At 39.0% G+C, this 27,188-nt stretch overlaps 1 protein-coding gene across 6 annotated transcripts in view; it reads right to left on the bottom strand.

Annotated features, from left to right (window-relative positions):
• The window catches only part of LOC106657367 (calcium-transporting ATPase sarcoplasmic/endoplasmic reticulum type), a 28,362-nt gene extending 14,837 nt beyond the window's left edge, over positions 1-13,525 (bottom strand). For 2 of the 6 annotated variants that reach the window (XM_014378845.1, XM_014378844.2), the window contains exon 1: positions 2,388-2,505. In XM_014378845.1, coding sequence (XP_014234331.1) covers positions 2,388-2,505 — 118 coding nt within the window. Of the gene's footprint in view, positions 1-2,387; positions 2,565-4,445; positions 4,656-6,699; positions 6,797-13,361 lie in introns of those variants that run through there. The other 4 variants (XM_014378841.2, XM_023457632.1, XM_014378842.2 and 1 more) reach the window with 4 other exon arrangements.
• Positions 13,526-27,188: the final 13,663 nt, after the last annotated feature.

The raw sequence follows: 27,188 nt of genomic DNA, 5'->3' as shown, positions 1-27,188 counted from the left end.
CCAGCTCAGTCTCGCACGATAACGATAGCTTGCAGAAAAATGAGCTTGTGCGCGCAGAGGCCATTGCCAGGCGAAAATTGAGTATGCCTACTCGCTTTTTTGTCTTTTTCTTCTTGTATGTAAGTATGTATGTAAGTTGCGCTCGAAAATTGCGCAACGCATTGCCGCTAATGCTGGCGCTATGCAAAGTGTAATGTGTATATGTGTGCGCGCGCGTGAGGAGCTGTGACGCGCGTCAACGATTAACGTCATAGCCGCCGTTGCCCTCGTCTGTCTGTCTCTCTCTCTCTCTCTATCTCTCACTTTTTCTTCTTTTTCTCTTTCTAGCTCATTAGTGTATTCACGGATTTAACGTTCTAAACTCTCGAAAGCTAGGTAAGAATACTTCGCGAGATCGAAGCAATTGCGCGCAGGCCTCGGGCACAGTTCCTGCAACAATTATGATTCGCTGATGAAAATTCGGTGTCGAATGTCCATTAGTCTAGTCTTTCCACGATTGGCTTCTGTTGACGATCGTATATTGAGTTTTGTCTACGCACAACAATTTGTCGTTCTGATCGACTTTGTTTACCAAAGATCGATTGCGTTAATCTTCAGTACATTGTATAAATGATTAGTGGTAGATTGGCGAATTTATTCAAAATGTTCAAAAATCGAAATTGATCGCGTCAAAAAAAGAGAGAGAGAGCGAGATAAAAAAATCGTCCCGATCAAAACGTCATCGAATACATATTAACACGAGTCGGCTTTGATGCAATGGGGACTGGCCACGTGTTCGACGCGGGACCGATCAGCTGCGTAAGTCTTGCAGTTCCAGCTCTTGGCTACTGCATCTCGTATTCTAGTTCACGACGTCACTATATATTATAGTACAATCTCGTCTGTCTTCGATTTGAAAAAAGGCTCAACTAACTTCTATTTATTCGACGCCTTTCTATGGAATTCCAGAGACTTTACGCTCTATTGTGAGGTTAACCAAATTTAGCGTAAAAAATAGCTTCGTCTCGTCGAATTTTATGGAAACGTACACGATGCGCGATGATGTTATCAAGATGCTCATGAACACGCGAAAAGCTCGTACGTATGCACATTTCACCGCGCGATCAAATTCGAGTTTTATTGACGCTTGTCGAGCGTCACAGACTCGTCATTGTCGCATCGACACAATATATTGATTGACGCTTCGTTTGCTCTTATCTCGCATTTGTAAATTCGATTTTCTTTTTTGCTGTCTATAATTGTTGCTCCATGTCTAGATTTTTCATGTACATCGCGTGTGGACACTGCAGTAAATAAATCATCGAAAAGTGTTTTAAAAAACGATTTTTTGCGTTGAATAAAAGTGACTATTTAATTTTTCTTTTGCACGAAACTCAATGAATGAAACTAATTCTTTGTCATCTTTAACATAAAAGAAATTCAAGCCATTATTTTTCTCATCTTATACAGAGCGTATTGAACAGAGTATATTTTTATTATCACCGAGCTAGATTTCGACTCTGACGTCATTACGTTTCCGAATAGTTTTTCTACGATAATTAAAGATAGCATTATAGTTCATGCTCTTGTAAATATGACCTTTTATTCTCGTGCAACCTGTATTGACACATTGATAAAAGCTTATTCCAAAACCTGTTTTATATTTTATTTTAAAACTATAAAACCATATGGAGCAAATGACATTTTCATAATGACGCGACGCGATAAACGGGTGATAAATAAAAAATTATTACAGACATTACAAAATCCATGACGCAGCTATCGGTTCCGATTTTTGACTAATTGACAATTGATAACTGCTTATTATGTTCGATAATTGTCTAGATTTTCAGATATTATAATAATCTAAAAAATATATCATTTATATGGTAAACTTTAAAGCTACGCACGATAATTTATTTCTCACACAAGTTGTGTAAAAATTTACGTTCTTTAATGACTGGATACAAAACTAAAATTCCATTATCCAGACTCTGATGGTACGCATCGAAATTTAAAATATTTAAAAAAATTAAAAATTAATCTTCCATCCTTAAAACTTATAAAACAATTAAAAATTGTATTAATTTCTAGAAGTAAAATCAAAGTACAGCTCAAATTAAAAATAGATACAGTAATGCTATTTTTACACTTTATAGCTTTTTTTTTTTAAGCGAGATGAGACATTGAAGGGAGTACTTCATTATTTACTGCTTGAGAAAGTAGCACAGTTTTTTTATAACTTTACGGTAATAATTTCAATGTCAACAATATATAATATTAAAGAAAAAATACTGTAACAAAAGTTAGAAATTTATATTAAGTTGGAATTACTTTTGTATACATTGAATCATAGGTTTATTACAGAATTAATAAGAATAAAGAATCATCAATTCTTGAGTACTTACCATTGAGACCATATTTTTCTTGATTTCTTTTGACTTGATCTGGTGAAAGACCATTATCTAAATTAACATTGAAATGGTTAACTACTTCGTCTACTGTCTTGCAGTGAGCGTCCTCCATGATTGCTTTTGCTCTAAAACTTGCTAATCACTAGAATCGTTCATTCACCCAATTGGTTTCTGTAATAAGAATGATGAACAAAATTAGTTATAGAAGCATTTGGAAAATGAACTAAATAAAGGATAACAATTATCGTTGTATAAAGAATTCAGTGAAGAAAATCATTTGTGTGAGCAAGAGTGACTATCTGAAAACCTATCCTGACCTGACCTTTTTCTCGTTAAGATAGCTCAACGCAAAGATTCCACATACATTTTACAATAAATCGAGCATGTGTGTTTACATTGAGCCAAATAAACGATAAGATACACGCTATAGGTATGAGATTTAAACTCGCCAGCGACGACTGGTTTTTCGATTGCTCCATACAACTGAATGAAAAGTGTCAGATGTGTTACAGAGGGAAAAGAATACGACAATCGGAGTCAACGGCCGCTATGTTCCACAATTGTCTCGTCCGACTCGGAGTACTCGAGTACCTCGGTGGCTGCACGAGATTCGCCGAGACACGTGTGCTATTCGCGTCGTAACAACTTTGGAATACGCAATTGAACTCGGTACGAGTAGTCATACGAGCAAACAATAATACTATAGCTCATTGTTGCGATACACAAATCACGTATAGCATGCATATAGACGTACCGAATGCATACACAGACGCACGCGGATAGAGAGAGAGAGAGAGAGAGAGAGAGAGAGAGAGAGCGACGTTGTAAAAAGTAGTGCGTAGAACACAAAGCGATCATGACATCTTCGACAAATATATTACTCAGCACTTTGCAAGGAAACTGTGTACACGTATGCTTGGAACGTACTGCACGGGATCGCTGCGCAGCCACCGATGACTTATCAACTGCGCGGGCCCGAGAGCACGAGTTGCCCACACGAAAGCTGCAACATGGTCAAAAGCTGGCCGGGCTTTTTTTTGGATTCCCGATGATGACAGTTTATCTGTACAACGAGTATGATCGCAGAGCACGACCGTGAGGAGGAAAAATACTATTAGAAAGTATTAAAGTAGCGAGAAGACCGCACACACATTAATATCCAATGACAATTCGTGGCGAGTTCAGTACCTATGTAGAAGCAGTGACTCGTCAAAAGTGTAATTGCAAAACTGGAGAAACAAGAAGAGAAAAGCCACGCGGAATCCCTTTGAGGAGCTCAGCCTACGTGTGTCTATGTGTTTTGTAATCGACGTGGCGTGTGTATATTGATATACCACGTCGCCCAGCAGACTCTTCTCTTTCGAGTATATTATAATATTAGCACTACTGGTATAGCTAGCAGCAGCAGCAGCAGCAGCAGCAGCAGCGGCGGCGGCGTCCCGCGTCGTATACTGCTGGTTTGTGTACTTTTGGAGGTTATAATAACAATGCATTTATAGTCAATCGACCGGGAGGGATTGCGCGTCGAGCTCTCGAGTCCTCGCTCGTGCCTTTGGGGTGGCAAGCCCCAAGTGACAAGCGATTCAGTCGACAGGAGCTGAAGGACGAGCTTGAAAAGTCTCGCAAGCTGTTGTCGACGTGTGCGTTTCGATGACGACGACAACTGTGCCCCGAGAATCACAGGGCCTCGTGCGAAAAGCACCGATCTCGAATTTATTAATTTTGGAGAATATTTCTTATGCTGCTGTCAGCGGATCATTCGTCGTGGTCGTTATCGGTGTCGAGCGAGTCGACGATCCTGCGTTTTCCGCAAATTGGCAAAACTGAAAGGCGAGCAACGCGACGACGCGCACTGGTCTCGCGCAGAAAACGCGAAACTTTGCAAAATTTCTCGCTCCAGCTCTAGGCGGATAAGCGAGAAGGAAAATACGTGAGAACAGATGCGCGACACACATACACTAAGGCGGCGATACAAGAGCGAGGCACACAGACTTTGGCACGAAAAACTTGTACTCGTCACTATTGAATTCAAGACAATCGTGTTTTACTTACTTTTATCACTGTTTCTACGAGTAAACTATGCGAGTGTACGTGTTAAATGTCCCTAAGTATAAATACGTGCGTCGACGTGCGTGTGAGTGTGCGAGTGTCTATTTTTATGTGTATGATGACTGGTTAGAGTCGACTAGCAGCTGCAGTTTGGCTGCATGCACGCGGACTGACGACTGTACTACGAGCTCACGGGCAGCCAGCAGAGAGCAGATCGTCGCGTATACGATGATACCGCAGCAGCGGCCAGCAGCAGCGCGACGCAAAGCCTAACGGCCAACGGGGAATTATTTGCCAGCCGAGCAAACCGAGCGCTGGCGACATCTGCGCCAGACTCTACTTGGCCAGCTGATTTTCGCCCAAAGCGAGGACATTTAAACTTGGTTTGTCGCCTGTCGACTGCATCGCCGTCGTCGAAAGCTCGCCGACGATCGAGATCTCTGCGGCCCCACAAAATTTACCTAATGTTGATGTTAAAAATTAAAAATGTTCCGACGATGTCAAAAGACGGCCTGTCGAAAGATTGGTAAAGTCGCGCATCGGCCGCGAGGAAGACTGAGTCGCGCGTTAACGGCCATTCGCAACGAGTATGTGGAGAGGCACGATTGGAGCGTTGTCGGGTGGCGCGCGCGCCTCGATGCGTTCGAAAATTCACCGACGATATCGTGCATGCGCTTATTCGTGTGTCTCAAATGATTCTCCTAATTAATAGCTAGTACCTGTTCTGGCGACGTAAAAAACTGCTAAAGGTTAAGATGGATACCCAGAAAATGAAATGGATTTTTCAGTTTTTTTACCAATTCTCAAATAGCGAAGTTTCTGGAGAATGAACCACGTACACAGACAAATTACAACGAGAAATGCTTTCTCTCCTTTTATCTCTCTTCGTGACTGCCGTTAATTCAACAAGTACACGTATACGTACTAATACTTATAGACACGCGCACACCGTGTACTCGTGAATATAATTTATTTTTACAGCTAAAAAAAAAGAAGAAATAAGGGAAAAAAGCTCCATGGGAGGTTGATATGCACCGATTTATTTGACACGTCGAAACACATAAAATTTCTACGTGACAGTTAAAAATAAATAAACAAAAGGTTCTATTACTTTCATTTGTAACTTTCTAAAAATTAATATATTGCGTGTAGCTAATATAAATAAGCAAATTGAAGATCACCACGTTGTTTTGCATGTACGAAGCTGTAGGATTATAACTTTGTTCTTCTTTAAACTTGACATTTCTCGTTTTAGAGTTCAGGCCAGAGTATGTTTTGTTATTACTGATAAACAAATAATAGGTAAACAAAGAAAAATAGAAATAAATAAATGCAAACGAATAAAAGCTGACGCGTTTACGAGCCTATACACCGATAAAAGGGTGTAAATGCAGAGAGACGCGTGGATAGAGCAGCTAAGGGCAGTCGTGTCAATCGTTGCAAGGTCACCGCAGGGTCACTCACCGGATAAATCAACCTCAAGATCGCATCTACAACACGAGTAGTTTGCGCCAGCAGCGTCACCAGCACCAGCACCAGCACTGCAACCGCCACTTATATACCCACTATAACCATACCAGCGTCACTAGCAGCTCCTCGGAATTTCGCATGAACTTGAATCTAGGCTATTTTTACTCGTACTCACAGACGAATTAATATGTATAAGCTTCATAGCTTGCACGCACGGCCTTGGTGCACGCGAGGGAGAGACAATATTCTCTCCTTCTCGGACAGACGAGACAAATAACGGCGCGATTTTAGGAAATTTTCTCAGTGGACTTGTCAAGGCGAGCCACCGAAATACGCGAGCGTACGCGCGAACAAAAGCACAGCGAGGTAAATTTCCTCGAATGCGATTGGCATTGCAGAAAAACGAGGCTCGAGCGCGACTTACATAACGACTACTCGCTGGCCAAAAAGCCCCGTTTGTAATACTTACAAATAACGATACGGAGGACGATGGGAAACAACGAGTAGAAAAATGAACGAGAGTCGGGGGCTATCGCGCACTGACAGCTGCAAGCACCGCCACTGTCCTTGAAGCGCGCCGAGGGCGTGCGGAGGTGGCTACGGGGGGCCTGCCTCGACGGAGAAACCAAAACTAATCACTGGTCACCGCGCGTATACGGAGCAGTCTCGGGAAGCCAACGTCGCCCGTTCCCAAATGTGTGCGTGGCTGCGTGTCTGCTTTACAGCCGTTCGAGTGTATTTATATGTATGTGGCCTGTGTAGAGGAGATGGTCTATCGTATACGTACTTACGCGATACTCGCTGCGGCACCGATCTCGGCCGACTAAAGCGGGCGAAGCTGCGCTGCGTAGCCGCGACGCCGTAACGCACGCACCGTGGCCAACTATAGCGCGCACACGTACGTAGCGAGTACGCACACAGCGCGAGACCAGCTGTTGACTCGGCGCCGTTTTGGCCCGGGGCGACGACGCCGCAGCCAACTCGCAGCGACGCTTTTAGACCGCGCGCCGACCAACGTCCATCGGCCGAGCCACCGCAGCGAGCAGAGACTGCGCCCAGAGACCTACCGATTCCCTGCCGATCCTCCCAATTTCCTCCGTCTTTCCTTCGTCTCCTCCCGCGCCCGTCTCTTTTTCTGCCGAGCCCAACGCGAGTCCCTCGTACCTTTATAATTTCGCTCGATCCCTGCAGCTCGACCATCGATTCGATCCATCACTTACTATTTTTACCAATTTTCTTTTTTTTTTTTTTTTCTTTATACCCCTCGGCCTTTTGTCATTTAAGAAATTATCGATCACCGAGGACTTTATTGGCCGCTGGCACAGATAATTTGTATACATGCATTTGGCCCTAGTTCTATCGAGAGCTCAGCCAGCTGTTGCCGCTACTCAAATCTCGATTCTCACCCAAATCTATCTCCCTATTTGGATCCGTCGGCCTGGCTATACGTTCGTGCATTAGCTGCGGCAAGAAGCCGAGAGCGAATTAACATTTATCACGGCCCGCGGTGATTCTTTCAACGAGATTCTTTCCGAACTTGTCGCTCCACGACGAAATGATGCATGGCTTACACAATTAGAAAATCAGCTCATTCATCGATGTTTTGCTCGACGTGTGTTGGCCCGTCGAGCCTCGAGTGCTTTATGGCCGCGCGAGAGAGCTTAATCCGAGCGAAAGTCTAAAAGAATAGCCTTTCAAGACGCGATTGAGCACTTAAAGCCCAACGGATTAATATACGACTTTAGCCAAAAATAGGATAAGTTTGTCGAGTCGAATCATAATGTGGATCAAAAACTACTTAGGAGCTGCGAGATCGATAGCGGAGACGATGAGTCAAGGTCGATACTTGGATTTATTACCTCGTCTGCTACTTATTTATTTGTTTTCGATATTACCCGACATATGAATTATTATATTGTCATTATCGGCCAATAGATTCGCGAGAAACAAGCGCGAAAATTCCAATAAAAGCTTTCATTCTGACTCGGACACATCAGTCTCTTGAGTATTATGCACAGAGATAAAAGCTTCGGCACGTCTGCTTGGATTCAGTTGGTGCAATTCCGAAACTCTCGCGTAATACCGCGTGCCTCGTGCGGTGACGTTTCAACACTACGGAAGAGAACGACAGATATCGCATCTATATAAATCTTGAAAACTTAAATAATCAAAAACTACGACCCGTTTATGGAAAGTCTGTTTCCATAGCTTTTGGATTTCTCTCTCTCTCTCTCTCTCTCTCGCTCTCTCACTTTCTCACTCTGTTTCATACGATTTCTTACGCGACCGTGTCACGTTTCGATCGGGGCTTTCTGCGCGCCTGTACGTATTTGTAAACATGTTACGCGGTCGTTCAACTCGATCGATTCGACGGATCGAATCAGCTGCGCGGCAGAGAATGAGAGAGTTCGACTCTCGACAGATGAGCCAAAAATCCCATGTGCTTTCACACAACACAGATTCGACATGCGGAATTATTACTTTTCCTTTTCCCTTTTTTGATCGCTGCTAGCAGCTACAATCTCAAACAGTTTTTCAATGGAATGGACAGAGTTTCACAAAAGACAGTCGCTCCGACTATTTGTCAAAATTAACATACTTATTTGCACTTATTGCAACTCTACTATGGATATATACCAAAGATCAACTAGGGTATATAGCGGCCTGGTGGCTCTACGACTATTTATAAATATAGCTACACGTGCACATCTTCGCTGCACATATAGATATCTGTATTGGTCTATATATTAATACGAATATATTATAAGAGCTATAAAAACACAATGCTGCCCAGGAGATTTTATTGAAGACTCTAGAATAAGTGGAAAACTCGAGTTTCAATGATAATTTAAATATTCATTTAATGAATTATCTCATTCCCAAGCCGTTGAAATACGTATTGATTGGATAATTTTGATTCAGGCATTAGGCTCTTTTCCATCTAAAGTGTAATAACGTCAGTCATCGATAGTTAAGATTTTTATATTTAAAATTACGCCACGTGGTGCGGAAAAGTTGTGTTCTTTTGGCACGAATTCACAGACCACCGAAAGTAATGATCGCGCGCACAGTGTATATCCTTGTACGCGATATATAAATTACATTACTTAATTGCTAAATATAAACTTGAGTGCGATTATAACTTTTCGCTCGACAATCGCCGTTGTTTCGCACGCGCTCATCGATAAAAGTCAAGCAGCCATTTAATGCCACGCGAGAGATTTTTTTTAATCAACTCCCCAACGCGACACTAAAACAGCTCGTTATAACGCGCATCAAATTACTTTTTTTCGTATGTATTAGCTAATAGTATGTATACACATATAATATCCATGTACATGAATCAAAGCCGTAAAGTTTTACTAAAGTCTTACAGCGATCGCGCGCCAGTGTCAAGGCAAAAGCTCTCTCTCTTTCTCTCTCTGTTTACTTCCTAATTTTCCCGTGTCGTTGTTAGTGCATTTTGTGACTCTTATACGAACATCCCACAAAGCAAATACCACACTGCAGCCTCTGTAAATTAAATGCCTGCCTGAGTTGTGTTGTAAAAGTACAACTGACGGAAATAACTTTAAAATTATTTAGCTCGCAAAACGAGAGATCAAAGTAACCATAAAGTAGTGCATGTCCTCTTACTGATTTGTGCTCGAGTTCGAGCGCGTCCGTTTCCCCGAAATGACGTTCGGGCTCGCGGCTTATACTTGTATTATGAATCGTACGTGTATTCCAGCAGTCCAGAAAAATAATGAAGTTTCCATGGTATTGATGACTTTGCTGGGAAAAATTGTTCAAATACTAGCTAACTTTATCCACAAAAATATTCAACATGTACAAGTGTAAATACAATTTTGGAACAAAAATTGAAAACTACGTGGATTTGAGATAAATTTCGATAAACTTCAAGTATACTAATAGCGAGATTTAAAGGACATCGGACAAGGGAAGTTTTGAAAATTGGCATCTTTTGATCAATAGATTAGCTTTTCAAACGATTTTTTATCTCCTTTGGACCAAATGGAACACGTCGTAAGTGACGAGAGATAATTATTTTCGACGAATCCTCGAGTACAATTATTTCTATCAAACTCAATTGCGCCCAAGGTCAAAATATTCAAGACATAAAATTGCGAAACCCTTACAAAGTAATTATTTGAATCTTACATTGCAAACATTTTGCGTGCCCGAATAAAAAATATAATCGGAAGCTCGGGCGATGCCAAGATCGAGCGCGTTTTCTATTACTAAAGCGCCGAGTGCATACGCAAATCTAATTGGCATGAATATTGAGAAAGCGTTTCAAACACAGTATTGCTTCTCAAAAATGCCAAGACAATGTTAAATAGTCAAGTGCACAATTAAGTCGTCCAAGTGAGCTTGAGCGTCTAAAAATTACATCGCTATACGGCTGCCCCCATAAGCGGATCGACGGGTCAATGAAGCACGTGCGAGGAACGTCCGACGTGCTAGGCTATACATAGAAGTCTCGTACCAAAAATTCATGATTGACAGCTCCATAGATGATCAGCAAGAATTTCTATCTTAGCTATTTTTCATTGTGCCTCGTCGCGTGTACAGTGCGCTGAGCAAAATTTTCAACTTTTGGGTTGGGTACATGATATTTACGCCACCTGCACCCAAACCTTGCGATTATTCTCAAACGGAACAAGTACCGATTCGAGGAAAAAACCATTGATTGATTAAATTATTAGGTTTATTGTGTAAAATGCATGATAAGCCAGTTATTATGATTATGAGTAAGTTGCCTCGTGCAAGAAAGGGGGTAAAAAATTGGAAGTCGTCCAATCAGCGTCGCGAAGTGATCGCACAGAATGTATCAGCTATAAGCGCACTAATGCAAGTTCGCCATCGTTGTTGCCTTGTGCAACGTCTCGCGCGATTGTTTTCAAGAAAATATTCTCCTTACGTAACTTGGCTTTCGTGCGTATATATTATAAAATCAGACTCTCGACGCGGAATCGGATGGATGCTCCCGCGCAGAAAAGTTTTTAAGGCCACGTATTAAAAAGAAAATCGAGCCGATCTCGCATCCACATACAAATGCAATTGCGACAAGATGCACTTGGATGTTGAATTTCGATCGTTCGAAATTACCCCCGCTGCAAATTTTTGGCTCCTTTGTAGTAGGTTAAACTCTGAGCAGCTCTGACTGCTGCTGCCCTGTAGAACCCAGGACAGTTCGCTACGGTGTCGCGAGCTTTTTTTCGATGTTGTAAAAAATTGTCGCATCATGAGAGAGAGAACAAGTCTCGCACAGGTAAAAACATATTTAAACGCGCGGAGGAAATTAATAGCGCTAGGTGGCTAGAATATAATTTTGGTTTTGTTCCAAGCGCTTGGATCGTAGAGTATAAGCAGTAAAGCTAGCTCGCCGGTGCGGGGCCAGCTCATCGTATATGCGTACGTCTCGCGGCCGTCGCGGCTAAACTTTTGTTCGAGATGGCAAAATTTATAGCTGCTCCGCTGATCTCGCTCATGCACGCACAGACTCGTGTTCCTCGAAATTCTATCGCTTACACAGGCTCAACAGATGGCACGCTCAAACTCTATCCGCGCACACGATTTTTGGCTCGGCCAGTGCGCATCGCGAGACATACTTCGTGGCTGTTTGATATTAATTAGAAGCGAGAATGGAGCTTTATATATCTACGTACACTGCCGACGATGACGATACCGCCGCGATCCGAGCTGCGTCTGGCTCGATACCCGTGTCTTGTTAATTGCCTCCCGTCCTCGGCGAGAAACGAACAAAGGACCAACGAGCTTGCAGCGAGTAAAGGCAAAGTCAGCCGCGCATCATTCGACTCATTTCCACAATGCCAGGATGAGTTCAATGATCCGGAGTGTGTCGTAAGCGATTTTAGCGAACAAACGTTCAAATAAACCGAAAGAGCGGCAATGTTAACATCCATCGTAAATGGCAGTAGTTTACGAGCCAGACGAGATATCGCGAGCATCGAGTCCTGAAAATAAGCTCTCTTTTGCGGCAAAAATTAAAGGGGGAGGGGCTTCGACACGTGAATCAAATAATGTGCAAAGTCGCGTACGCTAAGCATTTTCAAGCTCCCGGCCAAATATATTCCCGCGACTGAAAAACCTTGAAATAGTATGATGTATAAATATAATATATATATATATATATATTGCACGGCATAATATAAGAAGCGCGTGTAACATTGCTACTGTTTGCTTTGAATGTTGCGGTGAAAATACAATGAATATCATTCGAGGGTTAATTTTAAGTTTCGCTGTATTATCATTTGGCTTTTTCGGTAACTCTTATCGAAGAATCAACGTACAAAAAGAAAGTTGTACGCGTCAAAGAGCGCGAGAAGCTCGTCACTTGGAAAAAAGAAAAACAGCGCGCAGTTAAAACATTCTTGCTTCGGGGGGTTTGTTTTTTTTTCATTGTTATTGTATAGAAACTCGATTGCTATAAATACATTTAACAACTTCTGACGAGGTGGCGATTGACGCGCTTTCGAATCATCTCAACAAATGTCAAATTACATGTATAAATGTGCTCGTGTACATGACCACATATCTACGTACTTAACTATTACATTCTGTAAACAAATTCATCGTGTCAGAAATTTTCTTACAAGCTCGTGCATTATTCCATTATTCAAGGGTCGATTTTTCGCTCAAAAACGCGCATGAGACGATAAAAATATAGTTTGAAAAAGAACGCGTAAATAATATGGGTTATGTCAATACATGCGGTGAAAGAACGAGTATTAGGCACGTAAGAGAGAGATAGAGAGAACGAAAAAACGTACTTTGATGCACGGAAATATAACGGCTCGCGAACATTTCGAAAATAACTCTGCGTATCTACGTATTTAGGCACTTGACCCTGTTATTTACATCAAGGACCATGCGTCGAAAATTTTGCGTTCAATTGTGCGACTCCTACTTAGCCGCGTGGCGGCTTTTGCAAACAGGTATTTTTAGTTGAGCTTTGGTACGCGCGAGTATAAAAAAATACTTGCTTCTAAATTTATCACCGGATGCGAGCCGATGGGCTTGTCCATTTACAGGTTTGTCATTTATCATTTTTCGTTGCATAAATCGATTTTAATATTCGACAAAAGTGTCGCTCGTTTAACCGCTATATTTTTACTGATAAGATCCAACTCGTAAATATACACACCAGTTTTAGCGGAGTGAGCACTGAATTGTTCACTGCTTTTACTATATTTGATGATTTATAAAACTAGTGATCAGCACTTGATCCAGCAGAAATACACACATCGTTTTATCGACTAGTTCCGTCGACGGTTATTATAAAACAAAGATTAATCGGCGTATAAACTACACTCGATGAAAACTCGCTGCAGGCGTTGCTTCGATTTCTGCTTGATCGTTAAAGTGCACTACTATTTACAGAGATACAGATGCTTTCTGCGAGTAAAAACTTTCTTAACTTACCGTTGTGAGACTTGTTGAAGAGATGACGGATAGAATTTGAACTTGCACTAACAATATTACACGCACTGAGTTGGATTAATGATATATACTTAAAAGATTGAAAATTAGGATTATGTAAGAAAGCTATCGATCGTCCGCGCGCACGGCGGCCCGGCGTCTGGGAAGCGCGTGTTACGGCTCGAGCTTTTTGAAGCAGCCCCAGCTTGCAGTGCGTGTCGCGCACCAATAGGAGGGCCATGCCGCCGACGCCGCCGCCGTCGTCAAGAGAGAGAGAGAGAGAGAGAGAAAAGCCGTATACATTTTGAACAGACTTGCACACATTTTGTTACACAGCACGACTGCCGTTTATACTATGTTGTCTTGCCTACCGGCTATCGGATACTTTCTTTCTCACCATACGTCGCTCTGCTTTTGACTTTGAAAGCTCGCCCGACCTCGTGCAACGACCAACGACTTTTTCGCGACTAGCGTCCCTATTTTGTTCATCAATCTTTTAAATAGCATCACTTATGCCCCATGACCAACCGAATGTTGAAAAAAAGCTGTTACTTATTTCATTGAAATTGCAATATCGTGACATAATCCATTCTTATAGTGCAGAACGAATTTATCTTTCATGTTTTTTCTTAGTTTTAGAATATATTACTCTCAATTAAATGAAGACAAACATGTAGCATGAATTTAATTTCTAAATATTTTCAATTTCGTCATCAAATGTGATAAATTGTGATTAATTAAGAAATGGCTAACTTAATAATTTTTCTTAAACTCATTTTTAATAAATTCAATATTACACTTTTAAAAATATCACGGAACACGACTAATTTATACATAAATAAATAATCCATTGACTATTAAAAAAATTAAATGAAAAATCAGTGTTTTGTATCAGAGGTCTTTTTGCTTCGTTTAAGATGAATATTTGACAAAACGTCTTTGATCACAAGAGATATTATACTGACTGAGTTGCATAAGCTGTTTCAAGAAAATCAAATGATAAGCGTCAAGGCATTGGCCGAAGACATGTTCTCTCTGACGATTGATCATATGTAGTTTTCATATAAGAATAGGTTCGGCCAATTCAGGGGATATATTTGGGATGGAAACTAAAAACGCCATAAATCCATTTTCTGCGTTTTCTAGAAAAACGTGTTAAACATAACACCTTATTAAAACAGCTAACTGTTGTAAGATCTCAAATATTAGAATGCAAAAGAACACGTGAAAATTAGTTATGTTCATGAAATCATCATACTTTTATTTTCAAATCAGAGTAGACTCTACATCGTATTTTAAAGATAGCAGAGATGGATATGAGCCGTTAACGATAGGCATTATACTCGTCTATTCTGTCCCTTGCACTTCAAAGTAGACACTATATAATTCGTAATTTTGATTTCCGAAAAAATGGACTTTAGAGTCGTTCTGCCTTTTTACCATAGAATATACGTGTGTTAGTTTTGTTCATTGACATCCATTAGAAGAGAAGTTGGCCTCAAGTTTGCGGGTGCATATAGAGATAGTTGAACGCTTTTCGCGCGCCGCAGAAATTGCGACTTAATGACCGTTGATTCGAGTTTCAACTTCTTATATTACGGTTTCATTTAAACAGCGCTGACATGATAATTTGTCTAATAATACTGTTGAACCATTTGTTTTTCTATATACGTTTCGCAGTCGTAGTGAGCAACGACGATGACGACGACGACAACGAGAGTTTAAAATTCGCAGCATAGGCACGTTGTTATGTGTCCACCTCGAGATTCGCTTGTATTTTCTTAATGGAAAAATAAATAGTTGGTTGGGCGTTAAAGATTCGTCGGCAGGCAATATATATTTAGCAATCAATCATCCACGACAAAAGTGTCAAAGCCCCAAGCAAATAAGCAGTCGCAGCAGCCAAGCCATTCGAGCAACCATTGCAAACATAAACTATTTATGAATTACGCATATCGGTCACGCCGCGTACCATCTCTCGACCGTACAAGTTAAAAGAGCTCAAGAGTTCGAGAGTTCTAACGCGAGGCACGAGACCTCGGTGTTCGCTCCCTCTCGGTACCCGAGGCGCGAAAATAAACCACGACGAAAAAAATAAAATAAATATAAAAAAAAGAGTCCGGGTCGAATCAGTCACCTCATCTTCAGAATGTCCACATGATGAGAAAACACCAAGTAAAAAAGTTATTGACACGTGTCTTGGATGCTAAATCGCTAAGGAAATCAAAGTTCAAAGCGCTGTCAATTGTCATTGAGACGATCGAATCGGATTCAGCCCTATTGAAGCAAAATAATAACACAGACTAAAAATAGTGACGATTTTCGTATAAATTTAGGCATGAATTTCAAAATGCACGAGTGCTTGCTTGGTGCAATAATTATACCTAATAACGATCGATCCAGCTGCAGGAGAACATTCGGCTCATCAATCGAGTTGCGTCGCTAATACGAGCTGTAAATTCATGGCGCGTTGTAGAAAAGAAGCGTAAATTTTTATAGACACGTCGATTCGTACAATGGTATCGGTGGAGCTTTGGGGGCAAACTTTTCCACGAAACTCGTTGCGTCACAAAACTGCACCGAATCGCATGCGTTGGCCAAGTTAATGGATTCGATATTTTGAAAAGGAAAAGCGCCAAACAAACGGCTCATTTCGATGGAAACGATGGTATTTGGCGAACGTCTTTGCCGCGATAAGGATTCGATCGAGCTAGATTGAGTTTGGATAAATAGAAAAAGTTGAAAATGAAAATGAGAGAATGGTGAAAGCTCGAGCGGGCCAATGTAGCAATGCGAAAAAGAAGAAAAAAGCTCGAGCAGTCAAGCGGTCAACTTGCAATTCACCAAATCAGGGAAATAGGTGAGGGCCTCGGCTCACCCGTCATCCGCGGGCAGTCGGCTGCGAGCGCGTGTAAACGCGTGTGCGCAAGCTTTGGCCGCAGCAGCATGCGAGCGCGAGAATCCCGGGAGGGGCTCGCGCGCCTAGGCCAAAACAGACGCGAGATAGAAAAGAACCCGGAAAGAACGGCCATACGGCCAGATATAATGAGACGCTTCTGTACACGTGTATATGCCGAGTCTCGAGTAGGTATAATGAAAATTCGCGAAAAGCAGACCTTGAGCCGGTGGACGCATCGGCGTAAAGCCAAGCTACTCTCGCGATCGAGATGCGCTATACGTAATTATTATAATGACATAGTGCGAGTACTCCTGAATCTCTTCTCTCCTGATTGCTCATAAATAGACCTTAGCTACTTGAGGCCGCGATACAAAAAGCTGCTGCATTTGCCGCGCATTGACGAATCAGGAAGAAAATACAGCTATTGTACACAATAGCTGCAGCAGATCTTTCGACTCGAGCTACGACGATCGTCGGCTTTATAATTTATGCATCTCGTTCGACTGCATTAGCAGCTCTATAGCTTCGCGGGCTTTCGCGCACAATTATTTTCAGGATATTTGCCAGATAGCGCGACTTCAACTTGTACAGATATTCGACAAACGCGCATGTGAGAGCTAGCGTGTGTGCGCGCGCTTGTGTGCGTGCAGTCGGCGCGCCAAACCAAAATAATTCTGGCATCGAACTTGATGGCTTTGGAAACGAAAAAGACAATGCATACTACCTGCGCTCGGAACAATTAACAAATCAAATGGTTCGACCCTAATTTCTTACCGAGCGCTCTCTATCTCGCGCTGCTATTATTCTCATCGTCTCGAGATTGAATGCATCGTTTCAAGTCACACGTTTGCTCGTTTTTTCATTTATTCTCCAACAATGAGCAATCATTTTTTCAACGAAGCAGACGCATTTCTGTTACTTGGGGTAATTTTCACAACGTTAAAAGCAATAATTTCATACAATATTCATTTCGAATTAATTATACACTCGGCAACAAAATTATCGCAACAAAAAAATTCATCGAAATTTTGTCGATTTTTCAATGCTTCTACGTTGGGCTAGATTTATCGTATCGACACGGTTTTTTTTAATTTCTTGGAAATTTGTCCTCTTTAAATCCATATATATTCAGATAAGATTCGAGTTAATATCGAGTTGCCAGTAGTATTTGAGCCCGACACTAAAAATTACTAAAAAAAAAAGACTGTTTGAACGTGTACCAGTACCACAGTAATTTTTCTATCGAAATCTCACATGCACCATCGCAAAGTACTCTTTTCAACGAGTAATTTAAATAAAAAGGACCTCTCTACAATTTTTTTAACGCCCTGTAGGTCGTTTTGAAGGTACCATTTAAAGTACGTAAAATCCCCCGTTTAGCTGAAATCAAGACGATTTTCTGGTCATTTTGCGTACACAAATCGTACTACAGGGCGTTAAAAAATCGTAGAAAGCTCTATTTTTTTTTTGAAATTACTCGTTGAAAAGAGTACTTTGTGGTGGTGTATGTTAGATTTTAATAAAAAAATTACTGTGGTACTGGTACACATTCAAACAGTCAATTTTTTTCAGTAATTTTTAGTGTCGCGCTCAAATACTACTGGTAACTCAACATTAACTCGAATCTTATCTTAATATATCAGCAATTCCGGAATTTAGTTTCGAATTTTTTGACTAAAAACGGAACAACTTTTTTTCGTTGAACGCATACTATGAACATTGGGTACTGTTCTTGAAGGTCCCAGGAAGCTAAAAAAATGCGTGAACATGAAATTTAAAGATAGGTAATTTTTTTCTGGCTACTTTTGTGTTTTAGGGCCCGAAAAGTCATGTTTTCGCGTAAATACGACAATTCGCTCAATTTCTAAGTGGCTGAAAAAGAATCAAAACTCATTTTAAAAAAGTGACTGACTACTCCATTCGATAGGAACTTTTCTCAGCTTTCCGATGGTGATATCAGATTTTTCGATACATTGCATATTCACCGAGAAAATCATCACCAAACATGCCGAGCTAAATATCTCAAAAAAAATCAGTACGGAAAAGTAGCTTTTTATGGTTTCTTTTTGATTTTTTTTTATGAAAATTGAATATTTCGGAAAATCTGATACTACCATCGGAAGGCTGAGAAAATTTCCTATCCAAAGCATATCTTTATTTTTTTTTCCGTCGAATTACAATGATATAAAAGCGAATTTCTTTTACTGTGTTCGCTGTTTTCTGTTTCCGAGCTGTTTTAATCGCAATCGCAAAGTTTTCAGCGTTGTGCGGCTCGCTACAATCAAAACTCGCTCATAATTCGACAGAAAAAATAAATGAAGATATGCTTTCGATAGGAAACTTCCTCAGCTTTCCAGTGGTAGTATCAGATTTTCCGAAATATTCAATTTTCATAAGAAAAAATCACAAATAAACCATAAAAAGCATATTTTTCGTACTGATTTTTTCGAGATATTTAGCTCGGCATGTTTGGCGGTGATTTTCTCGGTGGAAATTGGATATTTTTGAAAATCTAATACTACTATCGGAAGGCTGAGAACATTTCCTATCAAATGGAGTAGTCAGTCAATTTTTTAAAATGAGTTTTGATTCTTTTTCAGCCACTTAGAAATTGAGCGAATTGTCGTATTTACGCGAAAACATGACTTTTCGGGCCCTAAAACACAAAAGTAGCCAGAAAAAAATTACCTATCTTTAAATTTCATGTTCACGCATTTTTTTAGCTTCCTAGGACCTTCAAGAACAATACCCAATGTTCATAGTATGTAAAACCGTGTCGATACGATAAATCTAGCCCAACATAGAAGCATTTGAAAATCGACAAAATTACGATGAATTTTTTTGTTGCAATAATTTTGTTACCGAGTGTATTTACAACAATTCCATTTGATATTTTTTTAATAATAATATGCGTATATTCAATCGATTTTCATCTTAATATTTATTCTATTACTCTTATAAAAAGTGAGATTAAAATTTACATTGATTGTAACGTCTTTTTCCATTATAACGAAGAAAAAAAAATGTGCCGTAAAACAATTGAATTATATAACGTCTCTGCGATTCATTTGACGTGTATAATCTAAATGAGAACAAAAAATCCAAGTTAATGGACGAACGAAAAATCTATTACATGCGCATATGTGTACAAAAAAAAAGACAAAGACCGAGAGAGAAGGGAAAAAAGTGAAAAGATGCGCGCGTGTAACGCGCTCGTAAGGTGTAAAAATAGATCTGGACGGTCTATTCCTCTAATCAACGCAGCCAAGTGGGCCAAAAGAGCCAAGCGGGCACCAGAAACAGCAGAAGCAGCTGAACGTCACAAATATAGTCTTATGCGCTACTGCTCCATCTCAATTTTGCCTATACTCTGCTATTAGCTCGTTTTTTGTATCGCCTCTTTATGCCTGAATTTGTCCCTCCCCAGAGACATTTGTTTAAATTTATCTTTTTATTTCTGCTTTTAGTTGATGACTGCTAATCGTTGATTACCGACTAGACATTTTTGTAGATATGAATATTTCTCCGGTTTTATTTCACTCATATGAAGTCGAACAATCGAATGATTTATAAATATTTAATAAATAATTTAATGCAATATTCAGAGTTTCGTAATGATCACTTTTAACATTTTACCAAGCGTTGTTCTTTGAAAAAATCTAGCGCAAATTAGACGCACTGGTAACATCATTGACCATTTATATTCTCGGAAAGAGCAATTAAGTAGTTTTCTGTTATAATTTAATTTAAATTAAATATCATTTTGCAACTCATGAATATAATTTAACAAGTTTGTGATACTATTGTTCATTAGTTTGTTTCTATAAAAATATTTCTTCCTCCACGAGAAAGCTCTGTGATGGATCAAAAGTTGACTTTGTGTTCTTTTGTATCTCGTATTATCCCCTGTACCTTTGAATGATAATGAAAACTGAGCTAAGCTATTTTAGATATAAATATTTAATATTTCGATGAATAGATAGACATCGATTAGGTTCGATTCCTCAAAAATAATCCTCAATTGTTTTTTTGGTTACAAAACTTGCCCTGGCATTTTTTTCTAAGAGGTTGACATTTCAGCAAACATAATGGGGGCTCAAATCGATTTACAAGGACGTTATCGATGAGCATATGAAGACAGACCAAAATAGGCTTTTTTTCGATTTTCGAATGGGCACCCAGCGGATCCATGGAGATTTCAAGGCTCAAACATTTGACAGAGGCTTTTTTCCTTAGGTACTCTGACATACTTAGAGTATCCATGTGCAATCATTCTGTGTAATCTAGCATCTTATAAGTACTTTTTTTTATATGTTTAAAGTTTTAAAATAATATTTTTTTTAAATGAATAAACATAAATTTTTAAAAAGAAACGGACACAGCCTCATTGTAGCAATAATTATTTCGCTAAACTGTTTGGTTCCCTCGTCTGATGGTCAGATTTAAAATTTTTTTCTTGTAAGAAACTAATAATTTTCTATTTCTATGAATAAATAAAAATAAGAAGTATATATAATAATAATAATGAACTTAAGGTAAAGCATTGGTGCCGTTGAACTTGTGTAAAATCATTGTTTCATAAGCTATACACAATTCATATGTTCATCAAATGTTCGTGGAAACGGGCAAATTTTTTACTTGTTTGATTTTTAATCAGAACTAAACCTACTTTGATTTCAGTTTATTTTATTAATGTATGCTAGAAAATTGTGTTTTATAATTTTACTTAGTTAAAAATAATTAACAGGAAGTGATACTCGGGACTATATCTGTATTAACAATTACACTTTACAAATTTTATTTTCAATTTGTGTGTTCACCCGTCATCGTGTGCTGAGAAAAATGTAAAATTCAAAATTTTTAGTCATAAAATTCATTACTAAATTATGTACAAAATAGCTCTACATTTGAACTGGACCTGTTACAATATTTTTTATTCTAAGAACTTTTTCTTGTTCTAGCTATCTTCCTACCTTTTCGGACCAAAATGACCCAAGTAATAGGACTTACTTCGAAGATGTTACGCGTTAAAAGAAATGAAACCTACATATTTTGAAATTTTAATAGCTCTATAAATTTGCAATAGATGTATTTAAAATGCGTTTAAATGATGTTGACATAATAAAAAATTACTTTTTTCCCTTTTTTTTTTTTTTTTTTAACCAAACTTACAATTTGTTCCGGGCATGTCATGACTTAGGTCGATTTTTCCCATAAAAACGATGTTTAAAAATATAAAAATACTCTGTAAAATTTTAAGAACAAAATTCATACAAAGAATAAAATATTAAAGAAAAACCATTAATTTTTTCGTTCTAAAATTTTAACACAAAACTTTGTACACGTTTATTCTCAGAATTAACGACAGCTGGTAAACCGAAGAACTGAAATTATCAGGCTTGTTGACATATTAACAAAAGATTTTGAAACTGAAAAAAACAACAAATTTAGTTTGGAGCGTGACACAAGTGGTTGCATGTTTTGTATTTTAGCTTGATTAAAAATTGAAAAAACTCCATACAAATTTATGTCGTCGAAAACGCCTTTTAAAAGAAATCGGTTCTTTGTGCATCTCAATAACTGCAAAATTACACAACGTACAGTCAAATATAAAGACAAAAAAAGTTTAAAATTGCATTCTTTCATTCAATTCAATTCATTTTTTCAGTCATTTTTCAACCTTCCTATGAATATATCTTCGCTTCTTAGGCACCTAGAGGCTGAAATTTTATAGAGACCCTTCTGTTAATGCATATAATAAGCCCTGAAAAATTAAATCAAATCGGTTTACGAGGCGCCAAAAATCTTTGCAACGGTTTCATTTTTACGCATAACAACTGAAGACATCTTTTGTTCACGCCTAGCTCGGGGCTTTTTTTTCTTCGTGTGATAGTAAAGTTCAATAGTCATTACACGTCAATCGGCGCCAAAAGCGTTTTTTTGCTTCGCTCTACTGTATAGCCTCGAAGCGAGTTCTGCTACTGAGATGCTTTCTTGCTATCGAATATAATTCTGTGGTGGAAAGGACTAACGAGATAATTCCATTTTTTTCGAAATCGAGTTTATGACATGAATTACCTATATTTTATGTCTACTTTAAGGTACAAGTGTCACAAAAGCTGAAAAGAGCACCTATCGTTCAATATAACACCGTGCCTAACGAGATAAGTCCACCTTTGCGAGCTCCAAAATTCGATTAAGAGTCTAGATTGATTTGAAAATGGAAGAAAATGATATTCCAACATACAAATGGCTCTCACACTCTTCGAATGTTGTGAATTTCACTATACAGTTGGTACATTTCGCGATTTTCAGTGTGGCCTTTTTTCGTTGCAAAATTTGAGATCTGACACCAGTATAACGTTAAATGAGCTATTTTATCAATGTAAAATCATTGCATGAGGTTTTGATCACAAACTAAGCGAAATTATCGATATTGAAAAAAGTGTGACCGCTAAAAGTGGACTTATCTGCTAAGCGGGGAAAGGGCTAACGAGATAAGTCCATATTTTTTGCTCCGTATCATCACTATGATGCGCCTTTTAATTTCACAAGTACATAGTTCAAAAGATACCTCATAATAGGTAAAAATATCATAGGTACAGATCTTTAGTCGTTCGCGTCTAGCTAGGCCTTCGTGCGCAACTTAAAACGCGTTTTTCTCGAAAACACGAAAAATGGAGTTATCTCGTTAGCCCTTTCCACCACAGAATTAAGATCAATAAAACCTTGATGAAAATTGTATCAATAGGAATTTACCTGCAGAATTATTTACGAAATTTATTTTAAAAATATATATGTGTAATAAATGTACTTTTATGTGGGGTAGTTGAATAAGTAGATATTATAAATAGCCGAAATATTAAGGATAATGTTTAGTTTTTGCCACGCTCAGCTAGCCACGATTTTCATTCGATCGTTTCACGCTAGACTAAAACTTCAAAATACACGGTACGTCGTGCATGTGTGCGCAATCTACTCTGTGTAGATACAAATTTGCGGCGCGAGTATATGCACCTCACTGAGACGTTCTATTTTTGCTCAGAGTCAAATGTTTTTGTTTCATGAACGCGGTGATATTAATAAATATTAACTTTTCGATGATATTACGCATGCAGTACTATGAGTCGTCATTACAGAAGATGTTAAGGGCATTTTTGAAGTTTTACCGTAAAGTCTATGGATTTTCGCATTAGTGCACCTGCTTATATGATTCTACTGACATGAGTTCAAAATGCATAAGGGTATCCCTTATTCTCGAACTACTACATATCACAGCTTAAATCCCCAGTGCATCATGATAAATGATGCCCAGAATCATAGCTTTGGAAAAGTCGAAAAATACAATTATAGTTACTAAGATGACTAAAAAGAATGTTTTTTTCAGTTTTTTCACATTTTACATATCCTAGACTAATTTAATCTCCATTAAGGAGGCTCTACACATAATACAAAAGATCATCCAACAAAATAAAACTTATATCAATCGATTTTTTAGATCTTCAAAATGAGATTCCAAAAAAAAACATGTGGTTGATGATCAAACTTTCGAGATAAACAAGTTTAAAAATGGCGATTTTAACACGGGCTCTTATGGGACGCGGTCTTTTATTGTTTATAACTAATTTAAAAAATCAACCATCTTAATAAAAAATATATTTTCTAAAAGAGAAAGTTCCAAGCTTTCGATTGGTATGTTAAAAATTACCCTTTAACGAACTAACTAATGAGTAATTAAATAAAGTCATTGATTTCGAATACTGCGAGCGGTTGTCTACCTAATCCGAGAAAAAGATAGACAGATGCCTCGCTGTACTATTGTTATGATTGGTGTAGAGCCTTATCGACTGAGCCCCGAAAATCAAACTAATTCTATCTTTTTTCGTCTTTTGAATTTCGAAAAATGATTCTAAGGTGCTCTCTGCTTTATTTCTCTGAACAGCTGGTGTAAATTTCAACACTTTTCATAGAGCGGTTTCCCAGGAAAATGGGATCAAAATTTTCGATCCTATTTTTCTCGGTTCTTCTATTCTATTGTTACTCTGTCGGTAAAAATGAGGCTTCGGCATCGCCTTAAAAACCCTTTTATTTAAAACACTTTTTTAAGGTAACCGCCCATTCCCCCGAATCCATTCCCCCGAATACCATTCCCCCGAATAAAGAAATCCCCGAAGACGCTTTCCCCGATGCCATTTCCCCGAATATACATTTCCCCTAATATACAACCCTGCATGTAGCATATATCGATATATCGATCGAGCAATTTTTTTCTCAATTGTTAATGAACAATTAGCCTCTAAATTTCGTAGCCTATGCGTAGTCTAGATTTAGTTCCTCCAAATTTCCTCTAAATTTCGCTTTTAAAACATGGACTTTAAATTAATCAGTCTTAGAAGATTAGATATCAGCGGATATCTTTATTATAAATTGTACGATCGCAAGGAAAGAACGTATTGGGACTGCCAAAAGGTACGAGACAAGGAATGTAAAGCGAGAGCTATCACTGCATATAATGATCAAGGCCAGCTGATCATTATAAAAAGTCCCAAAGAGTCTGAGCATCGGCATCCTCCAAATCGTGAAAAAGTTAAGGCAGCAGATATAAGAGCGCGTATACTAAGTGAAGCCCAAAATAATTTGAATAGACCACCATCCGCAATTATTCGAGGTGTATTTTTTTGACAACATACAGCTCTCTCTCTCTCTCTCTCTCTCTCTTTCTCTTCTTCTCTTTTCTTATCGCGTTATAGATCAATCAGCCCCAAAGAAGAAGTGGGTTGATGCACAACATCGTTTAAAAGCTTTGGTCGAAACTTATGACACGTATGGTTTACCACGTGTGCTCGATTACTTGCACTTGATACGCGAAAGCATTTCTCTAGATTAATTATGTATTGTAATATAAAACAATAAAATAAAATTAAAAAAAAAAATTCGGGGGTTGTGCTTTCGGGGAAAAAGACGTCGGGGAAATTATCATTCGGGGAAATGGTATTCGGGGAAATGGATTCGGGGAAACGACCGGGAATCCTTTTTTAACACTGCGTGCGCGAAACACGGGTTTTCTAACCTTAAAGCGTCAGAAAACCCTAGTTTCTCGCAAGCAGAGTTAAAAAATATCGTTTGCAACTAGTCCGCGAAGAAGTTGACTCACCCAGGAGTCTTTGCACCCTCGCAACGCTCGGGTGAAAACAACTCCTAGATGAGTCAACTGCTTCGCGCACTTATTACAAAATATACTATAAGACCAATAGAATAGAAGATATAGCGGAAAAACGTTTCACGAAAAATTAAAAAAGAAATATTGTTGTTCATCTTAGTTTTTTACATTTTATTCATACTTTCATTGATGATCATAATGTAGTCTTGAGAACACCAAATTTCGTATACCTTTAAAGTTCTCTAGAAGCGAAGATATAGCTGTTTTAAATTTTTCTGAAAATTCAAGTATCACATATATAAACCTATTATAGACCAGATTATAGGTACTTCATTTTTCAGGGGCACTTGAAATAGCAAGAACTTAGATTTTAGAGCATTTAGAAATGATAATCAGCTGTTTCGGGCACCTGAAAAAAATAACTTTCGAAGTGTGATAAAAAATTGTTCAGACTTATAAGTGTTAATGTATACTTGTATACAACATCTTCATAAGCAAAAATTGGTTGATAGCTACGAATCAGATCATAATAGACCCACATCGTGCCATGATTACAACATCACAATATGCGTTTGATGTAATGAAAAGCAGCTCGAAAAAAGCTCCAAGGCGTCAGTAGTCGGAACGTTGATGGGAGAGAACAAAATCTCCGCTAACAAAGTCTCCGCCACATTTTTTAAAAATGTTTTATATTTTTTAGGTATCTATCAATATTATTTTATTACTTTACTGGGTTATTTTGGGTTATTTTGTGATATTTTGTCGCAGAAATTATGTCGGTAATCCGGCGTTGATATAACAAGGAAATCAAGATCCTGTCACTCGATTATTATATGGTTTTGTTTTTGTCCTTGATATAAGATTTCTTGCTGAGTTTTCATCTAATGGTGTCACGTATATATAATATATATACAGCACCACTCCACCGGCTTGCATACATTCGGAAGATTTACTTGGTTTTTTTGATGCCACAGTTTCCATATGAGATGCCACAGATGTTCAGAGTGCACCAAGATTCGAATATGGATAGAACATCCACATCAGAATCACGTAAAAAATTTCCCAATTTAGTTAGGCGTTGATTTGGCTATTATTTATCAGCGCGAAAAATGTGAGGAGGGAAATCAATTCATGAATTCAACATTTATCATAGGTGCATCGTATAGATATGTTGGGCGTTAAGTGGGCCGAGCATGTGCTTCTCTACTAATGCCGACTAAAACCTATCTTCATCTGACTCTATTCTATTCCCGCGAGACTACCGTTAAAGGCATTTCTTGAGCGCAAGGAGTTTTTGATGTGAAACATCTATATTCGCGTTTGGTGTCAGGGGTAAACCCGTAAAAACCGAGCGTCCGTCCGTCCGTCCGTCCGTCCGTCCGTCCGAGCGAGCGCAACTTTGGTAGTAGAACTGCCTATACAGCGTCGGTTTGCGCTACGCGCTGTGATTGGCTGCCGCGCCAGCTACAGAACTGCTTTCTGCTGCTGCCCGCTGCCGAGACTCGACGCGCGTATGCCTGTGTTTACGTATACGCACGAGGCAACGTAACAGCATAAGCAACAGCAGTCGGCTCAGCTCACGAGATTGACTGCGTTGAGATATCTTTCTCTCTCTTGTTTATGCGTATCGCTAATACATATAATACGTATGTGTTGTCTATGCATGTACGTCGCGAGACTATGCACTATCATGCACGTTGTCAAATCTGATACTTATTACTGCATGTATGTATACGTGTCTATGAGTGTGTGTCTTCTTAAGGGAAGTCGA

Source organism: Trichogramma pretiosum, unplaced genomic scaffold, assembly GCF_000599845.2.
Source record: "Trichogramma pretiosum strain Unisexual culture from Peru unplaced genomic scaffold, Tpre_2.0 scaffold81, whole genome shotgun sequence".
Taxonomy (NCBI): Eukaryota; Metazoa; Arthropoda; class Insecta; order Hymenoptera; family Trichogrammatidae; genus Trichogramma; species Trichogramma pretiosum.
This window is presented reverse-complemented; position numbering and strand designations above follow the sequence as displayed.